We start from the raw sequence: 23,188 nt of genomic DNA on the forward strand, positions 1-23,188 counted from the left end.
GCCTATGGACTCCTCAGGATAATGCTTTGAAAAGCACAAAATGCAATACATAGGATTATAAAATCAATTACGTTGAAATGTAAGTTATTTTTTTAAAAAAGACATCAAGTTACAGAAATACCAAGTTAAGAACCCCCGCTCTACAGGGACTTTATTTACACTGTTGTCATCATTTTATCTTTTGTCCTTTGACTCTACTTTAGTGTCTCTGTGTTGTGTATAAGCTTTCTCCCGTTTCTATGAATTCTTCCGGGAATTCTTGTATCACATAATATCCATTATAGTTATATCTCAGTCACTGGACATATATTTTGTTTCAGCTGTTTAAATTTTTGTCCACAATTAATGCTGCTATGAGCACTTTTGAACATTTTTTTTCAGTCAATAACCTTCTTGAAATGGGGTTTTTAAGTAAATAGATCTACATTTCCCCTTCTCTCAACAATAAAACCAGAACATTCAGTTCTAGATTTTTTTTTTTGGCAAGGCATTTGGGGTTAAGTGACTTGCCAAGGGTCACACAGCTAATAAGTGTTATGTGTCTGAGGCCGGATTTGAACTTAGGTCCTCCTGAATCCAGGGCCGGTGTTTTACTCACTATGCCACCTAGCTGCCCCACAGGATAGAAGAATAATGGATAGATGCTCTCTAAGGGTACACACCTATTCACAGAATCATAGACTCAGAGAAATAAGAGACCTCAATAGTCATCTAGTCCAATCCATGGAAAAAAGGAATCTATGCTAATTTAGGTCATACAGCCTCCATTTTAATACCTCAGATGTGGAGGAATCCACCACTTCTTGAAGCACCTGTTTCATTTTTGATCAGCTCTAAGTATCAGGAAGTTTTCCTCACTCAAGAACATATTAGCCACTTTGCCAACTTCCCCTGCTGCAACTTCTGTCTCTGTGGCCAAACAGAGCAAATTCAATCCTTCTTCCATGTGATAGTCCTTCAGATTCTTGAAGATTGTTCTCCTCTCCTCTCTGAATCTCTTCTCCAGGCTCATGCCCAATTCCTTCATCCAATTTTCATGGCAAGGAATCATGAACCTTCACCATCATAGTTACCTTTATCTGGACATGCTCCAGATTATCAAGGCCCTTCTTAAACTATGGTGCCCAGAATGAAATACAACATTCCAAAAGAAGTATAAGGAAAACAGTGGAAATATTATCTTTCTTGTTTTGGATACTACTTTTCTTTTGATGAAGCCCAAGATTGCATCAGCTTTTTTGGCTGCTACATCACAATGCTGACTCAAACTGAATAAGCACTGTAATCGATTGAAACCCCCAGACCTTTTTCATAACAATCACTGTCTATCTAAGACCCCTTCATCTTGTATTTTTTAACTGGATTTTTTATATCCAAGAGCAAGACTTCACATTTATTGCTATTAAATTTTATCTTGTTACATTTGCTCTTGACTGTCAAGATCATTTTGTATCTGGACTCTGACATCTATTGTGTTAGTTATTTCTTCTTGCTTTGTGTCATCTGTAAATTTGATGAGTGTTTCTATGCCTTTATCCAAGCCATCGAGGAAAACATTAAACAGAACAGGGCAAGCACAGATCGCTGAAGTATTCCATTAGTGACCTCATGTCACATTAGAGAGAGACAGAATTTACTGTTTAACATATACACACTAGTGGCCAGACAGAATAGTGGCATGGCAGCTGATAAAGCCTGATGATCCTGGCCCTTCATTTTACTGGAAGTAGAGTGAGTAGCCATATCCACTTCAAACTAAGAAACTAGGAGGACTGAGGCTCACAGAAACTTGGGACAAGGAAAAAGGGACTATGGGTCAGGAGCAGAATGGGGGCTTCTGGTTCCCCTATTTCGATGTCGGTTTTTTTGACCCCAGTGTTTGGCACACAGGTACTTAATAAGTGTTTTAAGAATGAATAATTTAACATTATATTAAATTTGACTCATTTATATGTGGCACAAAATAGTTTTTCTCCCCAAATTAGATTACACCTGTGATTTCAGGGTAGGGGGCTCCCCACAAAGGGCTTAGCAATACACAGATCACTACATTTTTTGCAGTTTGTCTCAGAGAATTGTCTGAGGAACTGAAAGGTAAAGTGATTGAGGGTTATGCAACCGATATCTATCAGAGGCAGACCTTGAACCCAGGGGCTTTTTTATTCTGAAATCAATAGCTGACTTAGCTGACTAATCTGCCTCTTCAACTTTCATCTTTAGATTTTCTAGTAGTCACTGTAGGGGAAACAACAACTCTCTCCAAAGTTTAAGGTGGTCAAAACATTATTATTTTGAGCATTCATACGTAATATAAGCTGTAGTCCTTAAAAGGTGAAAAATTCCAGTAAAAACAAAACAACCACCCCCACAACTAAATATTCTGCTTATTATTTTATAAGCTATTACATAATAAATCTAATGTATATTTTCAACAATTACACTTACACATTAAACTCAAAAAGATGCAGAATACAAAATACATGTGAGGACCAAAAGAGTCTAACAAGACTATAACTTGCACATTAAAACTCACATTATCCATCTGTTTCCAGCACATGTCAAGATATTGCTGAGCTTTTCGTCCTTCTTGGAGATGCTAAAAAGTGCAAGAGAACAGAAAATGAAATTACATTTAAAAATGAAATAAAACTTTTCTACATAATGTTTATATAACTTTTTAAAAGCTTTGTTAATTAATGAATTCTATCAAGACATGGAAAGAGATTGCTATTCAAGTGACACCTCTTGTTACAGAAAATAATTTTGAAGTTATCAATTGGCATAATCTCATAAAATGGATTACTACTTGAAACTAAAAAGGACGGTATAAATTAGGCAAGTAAAATTCTCTTAATGATATCATTAAACCATTAAAAATTCTAGGAGAAGAGAAAATCATTCTATGCTAAAAAAATATTAAAATTAGGTAAGCTAGTGATTTTTCTCAATTACAATATTTTGAATATTATATATGGATATAAATATGGTAATTACCATTTTTCTTTCTGTTTTCAGATCATGAGAATATCTCATTAATTCACCATATACTCTGTGTCCCATTTCTTCTGCTACTACTTCTCGTTGTCCAGCATAGTCATTTAACTCATTAAGAATGTTGAAAAAGGCTATACAGGAAGTAAACCTGTCAAAAACAAATGTAAAAGGATAAAGTAGATTTCTACATTCATTGAAGATGTCTCTAGTGAAGTATAAACAGAATTTGGGGTGATGACAAATGTTAATATTTTCAACTTAATTACAGTTAAACTCTTATGAACTTCAAATGGGAAGCTCCTACACTAGGTCTTTAAATGGACACATATTTCCATACCTTTTGAAGCAATCTTAATTTATAAGTAAAATGATATTTGGCATGGAAAAGAAAGAAAAATACTACCTGCAGACCCTTTCAGCATACTGGTAATTGCTTAAGATGTCAAATTACTGGCCTGACCTTGGGAATGAACTTGGGTTCCTAGGCTTGGAAGCTGAACTTGTTGCAGAGATGATGTGCTTGCGCCAGGGTGGAACCTGCCAATCATACCACTCAAGTGCATCCCGATGGATGATTTACAGGACAACTTTTGTATCAGCTCTGGACACAGCTGCCTGTTTGCCTGCCCACCTCCTGAAGGGAAGTAAGGTGCCATTATGGTTGGCACTAAAAAGGGGGACAAAGGGGGCAAAAATAAGGGTAAAGAATGTGTGTGGAGGGAAGGAGAGAAACAGAGAGTCACCATATTAAAATACATAGATCTACTCTTTATATTTTGATTACCTTTTATTAATTGTGAAATATTGCCAATATGGTGGTCTGATAGTTCAGAAATTCATAACAAACCTAAGAATCCTGACCTCTAAAGTCAGGTAGTTCTAATATTAATACATACACATATATATATGCACATGTGTATACATACATGTGTGTGTGTATGTATGTGTGTGTGTGTGTGTGTGTGTGTGTGTGTTTGAAAAACTTTTGCGGTCTTTTTCCTTTCTCCTTAAGGGATTTCTGAATTATGTACATTTCACTTATACATTTGGATTACAGTTATATATGTATTTGTCTATTGTATGTCTGTTACTTGTGCATAACACCATTCTATCTCCTCCAAGTGCCTCGAACGCTGCACTGAAAATAGTGAGCACCAAATCTGGTATGCAAAATAACCTTGACAAAAAGCCAAAACTGGACTTCTAGTTTCTCTTATTCTGTTCAGGAAATTATAATTACTCTGAAAAGCTGTTTTCCTTTTCTTCTATTTAGTTAACAGAATATTTTCTCCACCAAAAAGAATAAAGCAGAAACCACTACAAAATAAGGTGTAAAAAAGTGCTGCTGCAATCTAGCCAAAATTTCCTCTGAAGATTGTGACACGTAAACAAATACAGACACATGGTCTATATTTTACTTGACAATTTTCACTCAGACTATTTCAGAAAGCAGTTCATCAAGCCCATTTAAAGAGATAATGTTTATAAGAAGGAACCAGAGGCTCCTTTTCACATAATTATATGAATTTCTTAACACAAAATTATCTTATTGAAAGTTCTTGGTAAAAATACAAAAATACATTAATTTTGAAACACTGTTGGAAAGTATAATGTAAAGTTACTATAAACAAAAGGCAAAAGACTAATCATTTCAAATTATTTTAAAAAATAGCTTATCCTTCCTTTAATTAAGAAAATCTTATTCATTCTTTAGTAAACATCATTAAGTAATATCCTTTATATCTAGCCTAGCTTCCAAGGTATTATTCATACTAGTTGAGTATCTTTTTACAACTGATTCCAGATTAACTAGCTGACTGATAATATCAAAGGTTCTACATCATCATGACTAAAAGAACTAGCAATCTTTAAAAAGCAGCTTATTAATAAATACTTTTGTTAGTTAGTTATATAATTGCACAATGATATCACGTTTTTAGGTAGGTAAACAGATGTTCTATAAATAGATATAAAAAGAGTGCATCCTTTACCTAGGCTCTTCATCTTTGGATGAACGCTTAGGGCAGTATTTCTTAACCAGATTCCTAAATGGAGGGAAAGATATAAAGGAAATTATACAAATGTTATCAATTGAATAAAAATACTATAAAAGTTTCCAATTCTCAAATATATTATTATATGGTTAAAAAAGCAGGAAGATAATTTGAAAATAATTCTTAGTGAAACAACGCAAATAGCAAGCCATTCCTATATCTCTACTCTAAAGCACTCCTCTCATGGCACATACTACTCACTTCTGAATGGCATTAAAAAAAATTTTTTTTTAATTCTTGGTCATGTTGGGATATAGGCATGGAAATGAAGGACAAAAAAATCTGGGCAATTTTAAAAGTCCATGTATTTCAAAGAAATAATACCACCTTTGGCAAATCAGTAATTTTTCATACAAACCAAAGCTCAAATATTTACAGACAGGTGAGCTGATGTTTTCTCAAGAATACAGATGAAAAGCACTTGAACACTATTCTACTACCCCTTAAACCTTTCCCTTTTTAAACTAAAGCATTTTAGTTTCAACAACTTGCCAATCTAATTATTAAAACCTTCATGGGCTTCAAGGACTTCCAGAATTTAGCCTTCATACTGGAGCTTCAGTTTATTATTGCAGTAAATAATAAACCCGCTCATCTCTTAACTGCATCAAGCACCTTTGACTCTTTCCTGCCATTCGCCACACCAAGACCATGTCACTCTCATTTCACTTTTCAAAAAAATAAATGTGTTGGAGGCAGAGCCAATATGGAGGAGTGAAAGCAGTGACCTGCTTGAGCTCTCCTCCAAACCCCTCCAAATACTCATAAAAAATGGCTCTAAACAAATTCTGAAGCAGAAGAACCCACAAAAAGGCATAGTGAAACAAATTTCCAGCCCAAGACAACCTGGATGATTGATCAGAAAGGTGTATCCTGCCGGGCTGGGAGCACAGCGCGGTGTGGGTGCACAGGCTGCAGCACGGGCACCAGGCTGCAGCAAACCTGGAGCAGGCCTCAGAGGACTGAATCTCGGGCAGGTGTGAAGGTTTCCATACTCCTCAATCCACCAATGCCAAAGACAAATTAGAAGGTCAGTGGGAAAAGTCTGTTTCTGTTGGTGCCTGAGAAAGGAAGGCGGGGTTTCAGCTCCATTCCCCAAGAGTGTGGCCCTATGGGGGGGAAGCTGCTTCCTGAGCTTCCAGCCCACAGACTGAGGGGGAATCCAGTGGCTGATCAGAGAGGGATTGCAGGGATCTCTTTGCCAGTGCTGAGGCAGGAATCTCTTGCTTTGCCCGCGTTTGGATCTGGGCCACAGTTCTGGGCAGCGGTGCTGGGGTGAGGAGGAGCGCTGGCGTGGTGGAGCTTGTAGTGGTTGTGGAGAGGAGCCCCTCAATCACAGTTACAGGACAGAAAGGAGTACTTGTAGTCGCAGGCCAGGAAAGGAGTAAACACCTTGCCCCTTATCATACCACCTTGGAAGAACTGAAAATTTACAGGTCCCTACAAGAATCTCTGAAAACTGCTGTACAAACCCCTGAAGCTTAGGACGGTACATTCTCCACATTGGAAACAGATTCGTACCTCAACAAAGAGTTTAAAACTCAAGTAATTAGCTGGCATCATGAGCAAGCAGCTCAAAAAGAGTCAGACTATATTATCTTACTTTGGTGAAAAAGAAGACAACAAAGTCAAAGCCCCTACATCCAAAGCCTCCAAGAAAAATATGAATTGGTCCCAGGCCATGGAAGAGCTCAAAAACGATTTTGAGAAGCAAGTTAGAGAAGTAGAGGAAAAACTGAGAGTGATGCTAAAGGAGACCCAAAAAAATACTGAAGAAAATAACACCTTAAAAAATAGCCTAACCCAAATGGCAAAAGAGGTCCAAAAAGCCAATGAGGAGAAAAATGCCCTAAAAAGAAAAATTGACCAAATGGAAAAGGAAGTCCAAAAGATTACTGAAGAAAATACTTAAAAATTAGAATAGAGCAATTGGAAGCTAGTGACTTTATGAGAAATCAAGACACTGTAAAACAAATCCAAAAGAATGAAAAATTAGAAAACAATGTGAAATATCTCATTGGAAAAACAACTGACCTGGAAAATAGATCCAGGAGAGAGAATTTAAAAATTATTGGACTATCTGAAAGCCATGATCAAAAAAAGAGCCTAGACATCATCTTTCAAGAAATTATCAAGGAAAACTGCCCTGATATAGTAGAACCAGAGGGCAAAATAGAAATTGAAAGAATCCACAGATCTCCTCCTGAAAGAGATCCCCAAAGGAAAACTCCTAGGAATATTGTAGCCAAATTCCAGAGTTCCCAGGTCAAGGAGAAAATATTACAAGCTGCCAGAAGGAAACAGTTCAAGTACTGGGAAACACAATCAGGATAACACAAGATTTAGCAGCTTCTACATTAAAGGACGCAGGGCATGGAATATAATATTCCAGAGGGCAAAGGAGATAGGATTACAACCAAGAATCACCTACCCAGCAAAACTGAGTATAATCCTTCAGGGGAAAAAATGGTCATTCAGTGAAATAGAGGACTTTCAAGCATTCTGATGAAAAGACCAGAGCTGAATAGAAAATTTGACTTTCAAATACAGGACTCAAGTGGAACATGAAGAGGTAAACAGGAAAGAGAAATCATAAGAGACTTATTAAGATTGAACTGTTTACATTCCTGCATGGAAAGATGATATTTATAACTCATGAGACCTTTGTCAGTATCAGGGTAGTTGGAAAAAAAATTATATGTATGTATATATGTAGATAGATAGATAGAGGGCACAGGGTGAGCTGAAGATTAAGGGTCATATCTGGAGAATAAAATTAAGGGATGAGAGAGGATTATACTGGAGAAGAAGAAAGGGAGAGGTAGAATGGGGTAAATTATCTCACAAAAAAACCAGAAAAGTCTTACAGTGGAAGGGGAAACAGGGGAAGGTGAGAGGGAATGAGTGAATCTTATTCTCATAGGATTTGGCTTAAGGAGGGAATAACATACACATTCAATTGGGTATGGAAATCTGTCTTACCCTACAGGAAAATAGGGGGAAAGGGGACAAGAGAGCAGGGGGATGATAGAGAGGAGGGCAATTGGGAAAGGGGGCTAATCAGAAGTAAATACTTCTGAGGAGAGACAGGGTCAAAAGAAAGAATAGAATAAAGGGGAGGGCAGGATAGGATTAAGGGAAATAGAGTTAGTTTTTCACAACATGTCTACTATGGATGTATTTTGCATAACTGCACATGTACAACCTATATTGAGTTGCTTGCCTTTTCAATGAGGGTGGGTGGGGAGGGAGGAAGGAGAAGATTTGAAACCTAAAGTTTTAAAAACATATGTTTAAAAAAAATGTTTTCACATGCTACTGGGAAATAAATATAGGAAATGGGGTACAGAAGTCTATCCTGCCCTATGGGAAAACAGAAGGGGAAGGGGATAAGAGAAGGGGAGAGAGATAGAAGTGAGGGAAGGGATATTCAGAATGCATGACATCTTGGGGTGGGGGAAGGGGGGAGACGGGGTGAAAATTTGGGACTCAAAAACTTGTGGAAGGGAATGTTGAAAACTAAAAATAAATAAATTTATATAAAAAAAAAATAGGGACTCTTAACCTGGGGTCCATGGATTTCAGGGGGTTCATGAACTTGAATGGGGAAAACTGACACCTTTATTTTCCCTGTTTTCCTTTGAAACCCCCTGTATTTTATTTTATATATTTGGTTGCCTCAGACAAACTGAGACCTGGGAAAGACCTTAGTTTATTTTTTTTAAATTTTATTAATTTATTTTGATTTCTCAACAATCACTTCCATATGCTTTTGAGTTGAAAATTTTTCTCCCCCTTCCTCCCCCCCACTCTCTCCAAGACGGCGCACAATCTGATATAGGCTTTACATTTACATTCCCATTAAACATATTTTCACATTAGTGAAGTTGTAAGTAAAAATTAAAACTGACAGGAGGAACCATCAGAAAGATGAAACAAAACTCAACAGAAGGTAAAAATAAGTGATAGCAATTTGACTTCCACAGTTCTTTCTTTGGATGTGGACAGCATTTTCCACCCCGAGGCCTCTGGAAATGTCTTAGACCCTTGTAATGCTGAGAGAGGTTCAGTTTAACAATATTAGTCATCGTATACCGTGGCTGTTATTGTGTACAAAGTCCTCTTGGTTCTGCTCACTTCACTCAGCATCAGACCATATAAGGAAAGACCTTAGTTTTAGAAAGGCCAAAGTCACCTACTGCATCCTGGGCCATCACCAGTCATCATGGCTTTTGTCTTGCCACTGGACTCTGATGACCCTGGAGGAGAGAGTGAGGCTGGTGACTTTGCACAGCCCTGCCTCACTTAAATCCAATTCACTTGCAAGTCAAGACATCACCCTCATGACATCATTGGTCCTCTTTAAGAAGTACAGACGAACAATAACACCAATTTTATGCATTTAAAGAAATTATCTTTAATAAGGTTGAAGGATATGAGTAGGCAGTTTATCAATGAAGAAATCAGAACAATTTATAGTTCTATGAAAAAATGCCCTAAATCATTATTGATCAGAGGAATGCATATTAAAAACAACCTTGAGGTATCATTTTACACTCACCAGATTGGCTAAAATAATAGAAGGTGAAAGTGACAAATGCTGGAGAGGATGTGGAAAAGATGGGACACTAATCCATGTGACACTAATCACAACTGGAATTGTGAACTGATCCAACCATTTTGGAGAACAATCTGGAATTATATCCAAAGAGTTATTAAACTACCTATACCCTTTGACCCAGCAATATTACTACTTGGTCTATTTCCAAAGATAATTAGGGGAAAAGGAAAAGAATCTAACGTTCTAAAAACATTTATAGCAGCTCTCTTTGTGGTGGCAAAAAACTGGAAATTGCAGGGATGTCCATCAATTTGGGGAATGCTGAACCAGTTGTGGTATATGATTGTGATGGAATACTGCTGTGCTATGAGAAATGATGAGCTCAATGATTTTACAAAAAACATGGGAAGATTTGTATGAAATAATAAAGAGCAAAATGAGCTGAACCAAGAGAATACAGTAATAGCAATATTGTTTTAAGAACCACTTTGACTGCATAAATTATTTTCTCTGTTATAAATGCCCAAATAACTATAAAGGACATATGAAGGAAGACACGATCTGTATCTAGAGAAAGAACTGATAAATAGAAGTATGTATGGAATAATTTTACATACACACACACACACACACACACACACACACACCCCAACTTGTATCTAATGGTAGTCACCTCTAGGGTGGGAATGGGGAGGGAAGCATAAAAAAGGGGGAAAAAAAGAAATTTACATGATAATTTTATTATATATTTGAAAAGAATAGCAAGTTGTGCATAGTAGATTTCCATGTTCATGTGCAATAATCTTTTATTATTATTATTATTATTGTTGTTGTTGTTGTTGTTGTTATACTATGCCATGGAAAAACTTGTTTTATTCCATAAATTAAAAATAAAATATTTTTAAAAAAATAAATGTGTTAATAATGCTTTAAAACAATTAATGTCAGGGGCACCTAGGTGGCACAGTGGATAGAGCTCCAGCCTTGGAGTCAGGAGGATCTGAGTTCAAAACCAACTTCAGACACTTGACACTTACTAGCTGTGTGATGCTGGGCAAGTTACTTAACCTCGATTGCCTCACCAAAAAGTTAAAAAAAAAATTAATGTCACTACTCAATAAAACTGCTTTGATGGCCTTTAATACTGATCAAGGATCACTTTTTTGATAAAGTCTTGCCATATTAACCTTACTTGATTCTGCTAATGCTGGCAACACTGTCTTGATACAGGAAATGTCAACAACAAAAAAAGAAGTATTCCTAAACTCCATTTAAAATGTCTAGAACTTACAACCCATTTTCGCTGCAGAGATATAGATTTATACATACACATACACGTACATATGTGCACACATGATGGTCAAGGTTTCAAGGTTAGTCCACAAAAGCCTATTTAACCCAAAATGCAAGTAAACTACATCACACTGGCCATAAGAGAAGTTTCCTCCCCTTTCTGCAGTGAGCCAAGGCAAAACTTTGATGCAGGCCAACTTTATCTATGGTACCCTCCATTATTTTTACGTTATCTTCTCCAGTATTCCTTATCCCTAGTATTCTTTCAATAGGGCCCTCAATTCTAAGTCTCTCCTCCACTCCAATGAAACACCTCAACCAGGCCTTTATTACTCCTGGAAATGTTTCACATGCCAATATTTTCCACCTCCCTTCTCCCTCAATATTTACCTTAATTCCGTTTAGCGTAGATGATCTAACTAGACATTAGAAGGAAAATATGATATTGAAATGATCTGAATTAAAAATGAATGACTAAATCACAGAATCTTAGACCAGAAAGGAACTTTAGAGATCATTTCATCCAATCTCTCACTCATGGAGAAACCTCTTCGGCAACATACCTGATAGGTATGTCAAGTCTTTGCTTGAATACTTCTATGACCAGAAAGTCGCTAACTCAAAGGGAAATCCATTTCACTATTTAATAAGGCTAATGTTCTAGAGCAAATTTAATATTCTTCTTTATATGGAAGGAAAGTCTGTGGAATTATACAGAAGAAATGTAATCCCTCCTACTTTTTAATCATTCTTAAAATATCTTCAGATAGTTATTAAATATTTCACCCACCTAGTCTTCTCTTTTCCAGGTTCTTCCAGCAGTTTCTTCAATTTTCATTACATACCATTTCTAGATACACTGGAATTCTGCAGGTTTTCTACTACCAATTGTCCTGTTACAGACATATTCACTCTCTCCCTTCTTTCTAGCTTCTACAAATATTCTAATCAGTTCTTCCCAATTCTAAAATATAAAAAATTATTCCATTAGACCATCTATCTCCACCAATTATCTTCACCCATCTTTTATGTGTAAAATTTCTGAAAGTTATTCATACACATCACAATACCTCCTTTCCCTCATTAAACGGGACAGCTAGGTAGTGCAATGGATAATTTTCTGGGCCTGAAGTTATAGCAGACCTGAGTTCAAATCCAGCCTCATACACTTACTAGCTGTGTGACCACAGGCAAGTCATTTAACTGCTAGTTGCCTCAGTTTTCTCATCTGTAAAATAGGGATAATAATAATAATAGTGTTTACCTCCCAGGGTTGTTGTGAAATAATAATTACAAAGCACTTAGCATAATGCTTGACACATATTAAGCACTATATAAATATTAGCTATTATTATTATTAATTCTCATCTACAGGCAGGCACTAAGTGGGGTAGTGAATAAAATACAAGACTTGGTAATCTGAGTTCAAAACCTGTCTCAGCCATTTACTAGGCATATAACTTTGGGCAAGTCACTTAACCTCTCAGCCTCAGTTTTCTCATATATAAAATCAGGATAACATCTACCTCATGGGGTTGTTATGAGGATCAAATGAGTTAAGCAGCATATAAATGTTAGCTATTATTATTGAAACATGGCTTCTGTCTCCACCATTGCATTGAAATTGTTCTCCAGAAAAGACATCAATAACATAAAATATATTATATTCAGTGGCTTCTTTGCATCTTCATCTTCCTCAATCTTCCTACTACATTTGACATTGTTCAACATAACCCTTCTTAACACTACATTTTCCTGGTTCTCCTCTGCTTCCCTCTAACTGATCCTGTGTTTCTTCTTCTCAGATTCTTAAAGTGAGTATTTCTTTAGCACTCTTCTCTACTTATACTTTTTTTCTTGGAAAATTTCATTCACCCATGTGGAATCAACCTCTACACAAATAAGTCCCAAATCTAAATCTCCAGGCTGGATCTAGCTAAAGCAGCAAACACCCTGAGGGACCAACAAGAGAAGGCATGTGACAGGATAGTCAAATCACCATGCCTTTCCCTCCAACCCAAAGAACATGGGAATAACAGTGCCTATCAAATCATTAGCCCTGCTTCTAGTCTGGACCACATTATGAAGCACTACAACTATTGAGAATGAGACCATTTTCTTTACCACCATTCACTATCACTAACAACTGCAGGTAAACCCAAGAGCTGCAGGAGTGGCAGCATTATCAGACCACCAATCCTACTTCTAGCTCAGCCCACACAGCTATCATCTGGGAAAGCAACTCCTATGTAGAAAGGGCTAAGTATCTCCACCAACTGCTAACACCCCTAAGGTGAGTGAGGCAGTCTAGATAAAGAAAGCAGCAAAGTTTTCTTTGAAAAAGAGAAAAGAGGCAGCATGCATTAGGAAAGTCATTATCACCCCCTCCCTTCAGATCCTGACTAATATAATCCAAAACCCAGAGCCCAAAGGCCTTAGGAATAGCAGTGTCCCCTAGACCACTAGCCTTTGCTTCTAACCCAGGTCCCACAGCCATAATTAAAGGGACCAGTTGCTAAGGAGAAGGGGGGTCTAACTTCCTTGACATCACCAAAACCACCTGCGACCCACAGAGTAAGTCTAAGAGGTCTGGAAATGGCAGCACTCCCAGACCCTTGCTCCTGCTTTAAGTCCAAGCCTCACAGATATCATCCAAGGAAGCAAATGCTTGTAGTTATTATGTAGTTAGATTTTTAATAAAATTTTTATACTGCTGTTTGATTTATTCATCTGTCTAGCTTTTATTTCTTGAATTAGGGCTCTGTGACAAGGCCAGACTCTGCTCCCTCATGTACTTTTGGGTGGGATGATCAATTCTACTTGATTTTGGTCTGGGTCCCCTGAGGTTTTTTGCTGACCCTTTCCCAGGGCATAACCACCCGCTCACCCCCCCACCAAACACCCCAATCCTTAAGATTTTGAGCCCTGGATCTTTAAGGGCCCTCTCTAGGACCTCAGGACAGGGTGTCAGGGACCTGAGAGTCTTATTAACTGTGGCATTGTACCAACTGATTTGCTGGTAACTCTCATCTACTACTCCGAGGATTTTCAAGATCTCTACATTGGGGATTTCTCAGGAAAGCCTTCTACTCTCACTACTTGCTGACACAAGAGCCTTGGCAGGCTACAAGGTATGGGTAGGGTGGCTTCCACCATTTCTAGTGTAGAAGAAGTCCCTATAATTTCTGGTTGGATTTCTTCATCACTATTCAGCATTGTGCTAACTTCACAGTTTTGTTAGAGTAGGTATGAAGAAGCTAGACAGCCTGCCTTATATTCAGGTCGCCTTGGCAGAAAATCAGACATCCTTTCATTTAGCTGTAACTTCCTCTGGTTGTCTGGTCTCAATCATAACAACATCAAAATTGAAATGATTCAGTTCCTCAGGTAAAATGTTATTCACTAAGTCACTAGACAAAGAGCTCACATTTTATACTACTAAAAGTTAATGACCATAGAAAGTTTTATATTTTCTACCACTCTGTCACTGTGCTTTCAGGAGTGGAAGGTGACCACACAAGACTGAACATTCTTTTGTATTTTTTCTTTAGTTGAAAAACACTTTAAAAAAATAGAACAAAACAATGATAAACTAAATTTATTTGGCTTGGATTTACAGCATGTAAAATAGAGCTATACAGCATACATTCTCTGAAGCATTTGTGCTAGTGGCAGCATGATGTAGAGAAAAGAGTGCTAGACTTGAAGTCACTAATATCTGGGTTCAAATACTAGGTAGTTCCACTATTTGTGGAATCCTGGGCAATTCATTTAAGTTCTCTGGGCCTCAGTTTCTTCACTCGCAAAATGAGGGTACTAGATTCGATGACCCCTAAGATCACTTTCAAATCTAAATTTACATTCCTATTCAATACTAAAGATAAAATACTACAATCAAATGACCACTGTGAGTGTTACCACCTGCCCAGTATGTAACCTGCTTATTTAGTATTTTATCACAGAAACTGGTAAGAATCTTTGACCAAATTAAAGTGTAATTGTATTTGGGCTACGCCATATGAAAATAAAGTGCTATATTGGGATTGGTGATAAAGGCCAGCAGTAATGATACAGAATGCTTCTTATGAGTTCTCTTATTACAACTTTTTCCTTCTTTTTAGATTTAATTTTGGTAATTCTAGCCACTGCCAAAACCTAAAGACAAGTAAATTATACTGTAGAGTAGAATGTAAGGTCCATAAGGACAGAGACTATTTCAGCCTACCACACTACCTGGGCATATAGTAGGTACTCCATAAATGCTCTTTAAATTTAATCATATTGAATTGGAAAGGCAATATGAAGTACCTGAAAGAACACTGGAGATTTCAGTGCTGGTATAAAATTCATTCAAAAATTATCTACATGGAGACAATTCACTTTACCTTTCTAGGAATCCATTTTCTCACCTGTTAAAGTGAGATCACACAAGGTGGTCTTTCTAGTTTTTTGCTTTCTAGCTGTGCTTCTATAGAATATAGAGGCAAAATGCACATGCAAAAACTATTTTATAATGGAAACACTATAAATTGTGTGGAAACAAAACAACTGAATTAGTGACCTGGACACCAAGTTTATTAAAAGCAAATATTTATTTTTAATTAAATTTTTTTCAATCAACAAAAATCTGCCTTCTCTCCTTCCTAAGTCTTGTCCCCTCCTGTCTAATTGAGAAAGAAAGAAAAATAAAACCATAAAATTCCTGTATGGTCAAACAAAAAAATTTCCACACTGGGGTAAGGGTAGGGAGAGAGTGAGTGAGAGTGAATGAGAATATGAATGGTTGGTCATTACTATGATGAAAGTTCTTATTCTTTCAAAATTGTCTGTCTTCTCAATATTGCTGTCACTGTATAAATTATTCTCCTGGTTGTGCTCACTTCACTACATATCAGTTTATACCAGTCTCCTCAGATTTCTTTGAAACCATCTTCTTCATCATTTCTTACAGCACAAGAGCATTCATTTCCATAACTTATTCAGTCACTCCCCATTGATAGGCATCCCTTCAGTTTGCAATTCTTTGCCACTACAAAGAGAGCTGCTATAAATATTTTTGTGCATCCTTAGTTAAGAGTTTGTTTTGGCTTAGGACTAATCCCACTCTTCACCTACCCTCCCTCTTATTTTCCCCTTTCTACTTGCCTATTTTCCCCCATTTCTCTATTTTGTGAAATGGTTTTGTTGTGCCCAACTCTGTGTGTGTGTGTGTGTGTGTGTGTGTGTGTGTGTGTGTACCCTCTTTCTGCCTTTGACAAGTTCAATTGAGAATGAGTGTCAAGTGTTAGCTGCTCTCTAAACTCACTATCTCTTTCTCTCCCCAGTATATTCCTCTTTGCCTCTCTTTTCATTCTTCTTTTAAGATCACTCAGTCATAAAAGAACTACTTTCAGGTCTTCTGTCTAATTAATCAGACTCTCTCTATGACCTCTGATGACAGCAGGGCTCAAAATGGACAATGTATCATCTCCCTGTATTAGAATGCAAACAATTTATCTTTTTTCAATCCTTTTTTTTTAATGTTTACCTTTTTGCATTTCTTTGATTCTGGTATTTACACTTCTGAGCTTCTCAACAACTCTGGTCTTTTCATCAGGATTGCTTGGAATTCCTCTATTTCATTAAGGCTCCATTTGCTCCTGTAGGATTACACTCAGTTTTGCTGGTTATTCTTGGTTGCACATCTATATCCTTTGCCTTCTGGAATATCATATTCCAAGTTCTCCACTTATAGTGGTAGCCACTAAACTGTGTATGATGTGACTCTTCAGCACCTGAATTCTTTCTTTCTGCCTGCCTGAAGTATTTTTTCTTTGATGTAGAAGCTCTGGATTTTGGCTATAATATTCCTGGGAATTTTCATTCTGGGGTTTCCTTTAAAAGTTAGATGACTGGTAGATCTTTTTTCACTCTTTTCCCCCCACTTTTTTCACAAAATTTTTATTTTGCCCACTGGCTCCAAGATATCTTTTCAGATAGTTTAAAGATTCTTAAAATACCTCTCCTTAATTTGTTTTCCAAGTCAGTTGTTCTTGCTATGAGATAGTTTACATTTTCCTTTTTTCTCCCAGTCAACTTTGTTTTAATATTTCTTACTGTTTCAGACAGTCCTTAGTTTATATTTGATCCATCCTAATTTTCAGAGAGTCTGCTGCACAGGAAAGGTTTTGTAAAAACTTTTGTACAAGGATATTAATTCCCTTTCCAAATTTTTTACTCTAGCTTCTCATTTCATTTATTTTTAAAAAATCTTCATCTCTAACAGGAATTCTAGAGGAATCTGTGCCCAAGCTGTGTTTCTCTGAGGCTTTGCTTGCAGATGGTTTTGGGGTCATTTCTTTTCTGAGTTTGAGTCTTGAGCTTCCCTGTTACCACAGTAGCTCTTTTATGGTCAGCTTTTTTTGTTTGCTCATTCTTCCAGCCTACTTCCTGACTTTGGACTTTATGCTAGGTGGTCTGTCCATGCTGAAGTCTAACTGCAACTCTACCCTGCATAGCTCTGCAAGTTCCTCACCTGGGTTTGTGTCTAAGCTTACAAGCTTAGTACATTTGGAGTTCCAGTAGACTGCTGCTGGACTCAGTAATTACCAAACATACACACACACATATAGCTAGTTGGAAAGTTCTACTGGTTCAGAGTGATAACACTCAAGGCTTCCCTTTCATCTGGAATTCTTGCCCTAGTTATTCCTCAACAGGCTTCAAACTGGACTGGAAGCTAGAAGTGAAACCCTGCTCTGCTCCAGAGTCTAAACCACATCAGTACTGCAGGCTTCTAAACTTACTCCTTGCTCAGTACACAGGCTAGTGCCCATAACCACTCCTCACCCTGGAATACCACCCTTAGGTACAGGCTACCTCCTCAGTAAGCCCTGAATCTGCGATCCCCAACTAAGTAGGAAATGACTAAGCTGCCAATTCGTACCTGTTACTATACCCTACACAAATTTAGCGCCACAAGTTGGATCTGGGAACTTTTCTCGTCCTGTGCTAGGATGCTCTACATAGAGCATTCCTGGACAAACCCTGTCCCCATTGTCCATAGACCTCTCTATTTCCCTGTGCCAAGGGGGGCTAGAAAAATGACTCACTGTGATTTTTTTCTTGGATTTCCTGATCAAGATTTAGTCCGGTGCATTTGCTAGATCAATTTGAAGGAGTTGTGTGTGGAAAGGGAGACAGAGAACTCTCTTTCCTACCACTCTGGCATCTTGGTTCCGCCTTTACAAATATTTATTCTCAACAAAGTAAGGCCATTCACTTGTTTCTCATTTGAAGCTACAGTGTCTATTTTATATAATTATAACATAACATACAAAAATACACACATACATACATTCCTTTGAGCTTATTTGATTTCTTAATACTTACAAGCTCATTCTCTGATCCTATTTCAGTTAAATCAAGACAGGAGGAATATTTAATATTCATATCAGGTTACTGCCTCTGTGATAAGTCCTAGAACATTTATTTGAAGTGGAGTGAAAATGCTGAGTGAACAACTTTAAAGAAAACTATTCTTAAGTATAAGGCATTGCAGAGATTACATGAAGAGATTTAAAAAAAAGATATAAGAGCTAGATTTCCAAGTCCTGCATTCCTTCCATTGCCTCTCAAGGAAACAAATGTAAGTCAAATGCTGTAATAATTACATCAGCAAGTAAGAAGACATCTCAAATGTCATAAGGGGAAAAAAGGCACATGGCAATAAAACCACAAGTTATTTGTCTTCCATATCCCTGCCTTTCCCTCCATATAGCTGACAAGTCAAGAAGAAAGGAAAACCAAAGAGATTAAGGAAAACTTTGTAGACAAGAACTGGAAAGAAAAATATGTTTACACCATCTGACTCCAACATTGATAACACTGTTGAAGACAAGAAAAACTTATTTTAAAACTGTGGTGAGACAGCATGGCACAGTAGCTCTAGTCAAAGGCCCCTTTTCAAATCCTAGCCCTGCCATCTCCTGCGATTTTGGACAAGTCATTTCACCTGCCCAGCCCTGAGTTTTCTCATCAGTAAAAAGAGAGGGCTGGACTAGATGGCCTCTGGAGTTCCTTACAGCTCTAACCCTATCATCACACTCCCTGCGATCCTGTGAAAGACAGTTTCTAAAACGAAAAATGAATACAGTGAAATAAAAAGTTCCTATTTAGTATTCCATCTCTTAAAGAGGAACTGAAGATAGGTTTGTGTTTCCCTGTCATGATGGACTGTAGCTTTATACCTCTCCAAAGGAAAGCTGTACCTCCCTCACTAGGAGAGAGGGAGCAGAAGTAACAAGCAACTTAAAAGGTAACTTTAAAAGGTAACATTCAAAGGGTTAACTTTAAACTTGTCTGCAGCACATATGGTGGCCCATACTTGTAATTTGCTGCTGAGGAGGGTAAGGCTGGTGGAAGGTTTTGAGTTGGGGAATTCTGAGCTGCATGAGTAATAAAGCTGATTAGGTGTCTGGTACCAACATGGTAAGCCTCCAGGAATGGAAGGCCACCAGCCTACCTTAAACAAGGTCAAATTGACCCCAATGGAAAAACAGAGCAAGTTAAACCTTCAATGCAGATCAGTATTAGGACTGAATTAATGAGTATACTACCAGCCTAGGAAAGATAGGGAAGAAATAATTATAGGGAATACACTGGATAACGATGTCAAGATACAGAAAGATTGCAAAAGGCTAGAAAAATGAGCCAAATCTAGGCAGATGGAATGTAATGAAGATAAATAAGGAATCCTAAACTTAAGATTTTAAAAATCAACTTCATAAATGGAGGATGTGTTTTCTCCACAAACTATAGATTGTGGGGAAAGATTCAGACACTGTAGCATACAATATTAATGAGTCAAAAATATAATACTGAAGGAAAAAGGAAAAGAAAAAAGCTAATGTGGCCTTAGATTGCATTAACAGAGGAACAGTGTGACCAGACAAGGTGAGTCATAGTCCACTGGACTATGCACAAGTCATATCTATAGTACTTTTTATCAGTAAGAATATTGGTAAATCTGAGTGCATCCAGAAACGGGCAGCCAGGACAGTGAGTGGAGTGAAAATCAAGCCAAAAGATCAGTTGAATGAAAATACTTAGCTTGGAGTAAAGAAGATTTAGAGGGTACCTGATAGTAGTTTTCAAGTATTTGAAAAGCTGTCTTGGGAAAAAAAGAGACTAAACTTTTTCTGCTTAGCTCCAGAGGACAAAAACTGGAACAAAGGATGGAAACTGAAAAGGTAGATTTTGGATTGATACAAGGAAAAACTTTCCAATAGTCACTGCTATCCCATAGTAGAATGAAGCTGCTTCAAGCAGAAGATGGATGACCCACTTGACTAGTCAGTGATGCTGAAAGGATTTCTGTCTGGGATTGAGTTGCACTAGATGACCCCTAAGATCTCCTCAAATTCCAAAATTTTGTAAAAATATTCTTTCAGGTTTAAGAACTAAAAAGGAAAGTGATCATTCATATTAGTAGTAAGCATAAGCATCTGGGGAAAAACTCTTGGCACAAAAAGCAACAAATGATATCATATAAATTAAGAACCTAACTCCTCTGATTATACATTTATCTACCAATCATCTATGAAAAATAATTATTATTAATTGGTTGTAGATTTTTAATAGATAAATGGAAAATTAACTTACCTCAACTGTTTCGCATAGTTCTGTTCAATTTCTATCCTCTCTTTAACAAATTTTGCATATCTTTCCAGGAAGTCAATCCCCCACTGTGTATGCTTGTCTAGATTATCAAACTGATCCTATAAAATAAGAAAAAAAATGTATTAAAACCTTAAATATTTATTCAAAAATATTTAGTCAACTTCTGATACAGGATCAGCAATTTTGAGTGGTCATTCATTCCAATCTACTCATTTTCTAACTACAGAAACAAATACAGAAAAGTATGATTATTTTTCCAAGGAAACACAGATATTAATTAGCAGGATCATGAGTTAAAATCAGGAATTCTGATTCCAAATTCACTCATTTTACTTCCTATGAAGTGAACACACTTCCTGCCCTACTGTGGTTAAATGTATTTACCGAATTATTTGATATAGGATACAGCGAGACAATATTTTTGATAATTAATTATTCCTATTCTCCCTCCTTCCCATTTTTTTGATATTTTTTTCATTTCTGGACTTCATTTCTGAATATATACCTTCCTCATCCTCTGTAAACAAGAATAAAAATAGGGAGGGAGAAAGAAGCAGTTCAGTAAAATTAACCAACACATCAACTGAGTCTGACATATGCAAGGTTCCACGTACTCTTAGTACTCCCAACTTCTGCAAAGATGGAAGGGAGGTGCATTGTCTCATCTGTACTTGAAGCTAACCTGAGTCACACATAAGTTTAACATTATGATATTTATAAAGCAAAATAAATATCTTTAAAATATACTGCAATATATAATATAGAAATAAAAAGAATGATGACTCAATAACTGGTAGATGTAGTACAAAATTTAAATATCTTAGTTTTGAATGTCTGGGTTAATAAGTGAATAACAAAACAAATTACTTTTGTTTTGGATAACAACAACAGTGGTTGGCATTTATGTAGTGCTTTAAAGTTTAAAAAGTGTTTTACGTATGTAAATTTAATTGTATCCTCACAACCCTATAAGGTAGGTTCTAATATTATCTCTTTTTATCAAGGAAGAAACTGAGACTAAAGGATAATTAGAGGCTTGGCCCAGAATCACAGACTTCTAAAGGATGGGAGACATGATTTGAATTCAGGTCTTCCTGACTCCAAGTTCAACACTCTAGTCCCTGTACCACCCAGATACCAAAAAAGAAATGCTAAAAGAAACACAGAATGTGGAATGACCATAAATGACAAAGATTTGTCTTGAATTCTCTTTACTAAAAAGGTTTCTTTCCTTTATGGCAGAACTCGACATAAGTGGGTTCATCCTAGATATATCCAGAGCAGTTCCACTACTGACATACAAAAAGAATCTATGGCCCAGTTTGGGGAAGATAGGAGTGGGGACAGTGAAATATTTTCAGGGGGACTGAGAAACAATGGACAAAATAAATGGGTATTTTCGAGTACAACTTCTTCATATAAATACATCAGCTTTTTTCAATGGAAACAAAAGTTCAAATCAAAAATCAACAAAAGTGAGACAAACCTGATGTACTGACTAAAACTGACAATGAATACAGGGAAATTATTTAATACAGTATACACAAAGGAAGTCAAATCTCAATGTGAATAAGTCTGAAACTATCACCATCAGTCAACAAAGTAGTCACCTTACTCATTGCAATTCAGTACAAAGTTTTAATTTTAAGCTCCAAGTTATACAATTTTTGCATGGAAGTAATCAGTAACACTGTTCAATGTCATTCAATGTCATTCATTTTATTAAATGCAATACAAGCTTATTCTTTTAAAAAAAACCTACTTAAAAATAGCTCCAGGGTGGTAATAAATAATCATTTAAACTTTTCAGTGGTTTTAAATTAAACTGAACTGTCTTAATTTATTTATTGCCAGATCATGTAACTAATAGGAGAGGGTAATCATTAGATTTATATAGCAAGGATGATTCAACATTAGGAAAACAAAATAATCATATTACAAAAATACCTAAAACCACTTGTATCAATAAATGCAGAAAAAACTTGTGACAAAATGCAACATTCATTTGTGATCAAAAACACTACGAAGTATAGGCAGAGAAGGATCTTTGAAAAAATGTATGATAAACAGACTATCTCTAAAATTAAAAGCTGACATTGTTCGCAATGAGAAATATGACCTGTCCTAATAAAGTAGTAAAAATCTGAAAGAATTAACAAAGAAACAGACACAATCAATCCTTTCATTAAAGTCACAGAATCATAAAATTATCTAGAGTTGCAGGGACCTAAGACGGCCATCTTCTAGTTCAACCTCCCTCATTTTACAGATGATGAAACTGAGGTCCAAGGAAGTTAAGTGACTTGTCTAAGATTAAACAACATAAAAGAAATCCACAAATCAACAGTATATCAAAATGATAATAACAAAATACTACGAATGTTATAATAACTACAAATTTAAATAACTACAAGTATTATAAAATACCTGTGAGTCAATCTACCAAGATATACTTAAAATCTATAAATATAATTGTAAGATAAATAACAAAACTGGAGTGATAGTCATGGCTCATGGTTGGGCCACGTGAATAATAAATTGTGATATACAAATTTTTTAAAATAAATTTTTGTTTTTTGTTTCCTATACCATCTTAGTTATCCCCAGGAGCTTTCCCCCTTCCAAA

The 23,188-nt window shown here is 36.6% G+C and overlaps 1 protein-coding gene across 3 annotated transcripts in view; it reads right to left on the reverse strand.

Annotated features, from left to right (window-relative positions):
* Positions 1–23,188, reverse strand: part of FNBP1L (formin binding protein 1 like) — a 112,337-nt gene that overhangs the window by 36,527 nt on the left and 52,622 nt on the right. For all 3 annotated transcript variants that reach the window (XM_020971984.1, XM_078155012.1, XM_020971983.2), the window contains exons 2-5: positions 20,545–20,660; positions 4,986–5,039; positions 2,995–3,142; positions 2,534–2,596 (exon numbers count right to left, since the gene is read on the reverse strand). In XM_020971984.1, the coding sequence (XP_020827643.1) occupies positions 2,534–2,596; positions 2,995–3,142; positions 4,986–5,039; positions 20,545–20,660 (381 nt within the window). The remainder of the gene's footprint in view (positions 1–2,533; positions 2,597–2,994; positions 3,143–4,985; positions 5,040–20,544; positions 20,661–23,188) is intronic.

This window comes from Phascolarctos cinereus, unplaced genomic scaffold (genome assembly GCF_003287225.1).
Source record: "Phascolarctos cinereus isolate Bilbo 61053 unplaced genomic scaffold, phaCin_HiC Scaffold_5;HRSCAF=322, whole genome shotgun sequence".
NCBI lineage: Eukaryota > Metazoa > Chordata > Mammalia > Diprotodontia > Phascolarctidae > Phascolarctos > Phascolarctos cinereus.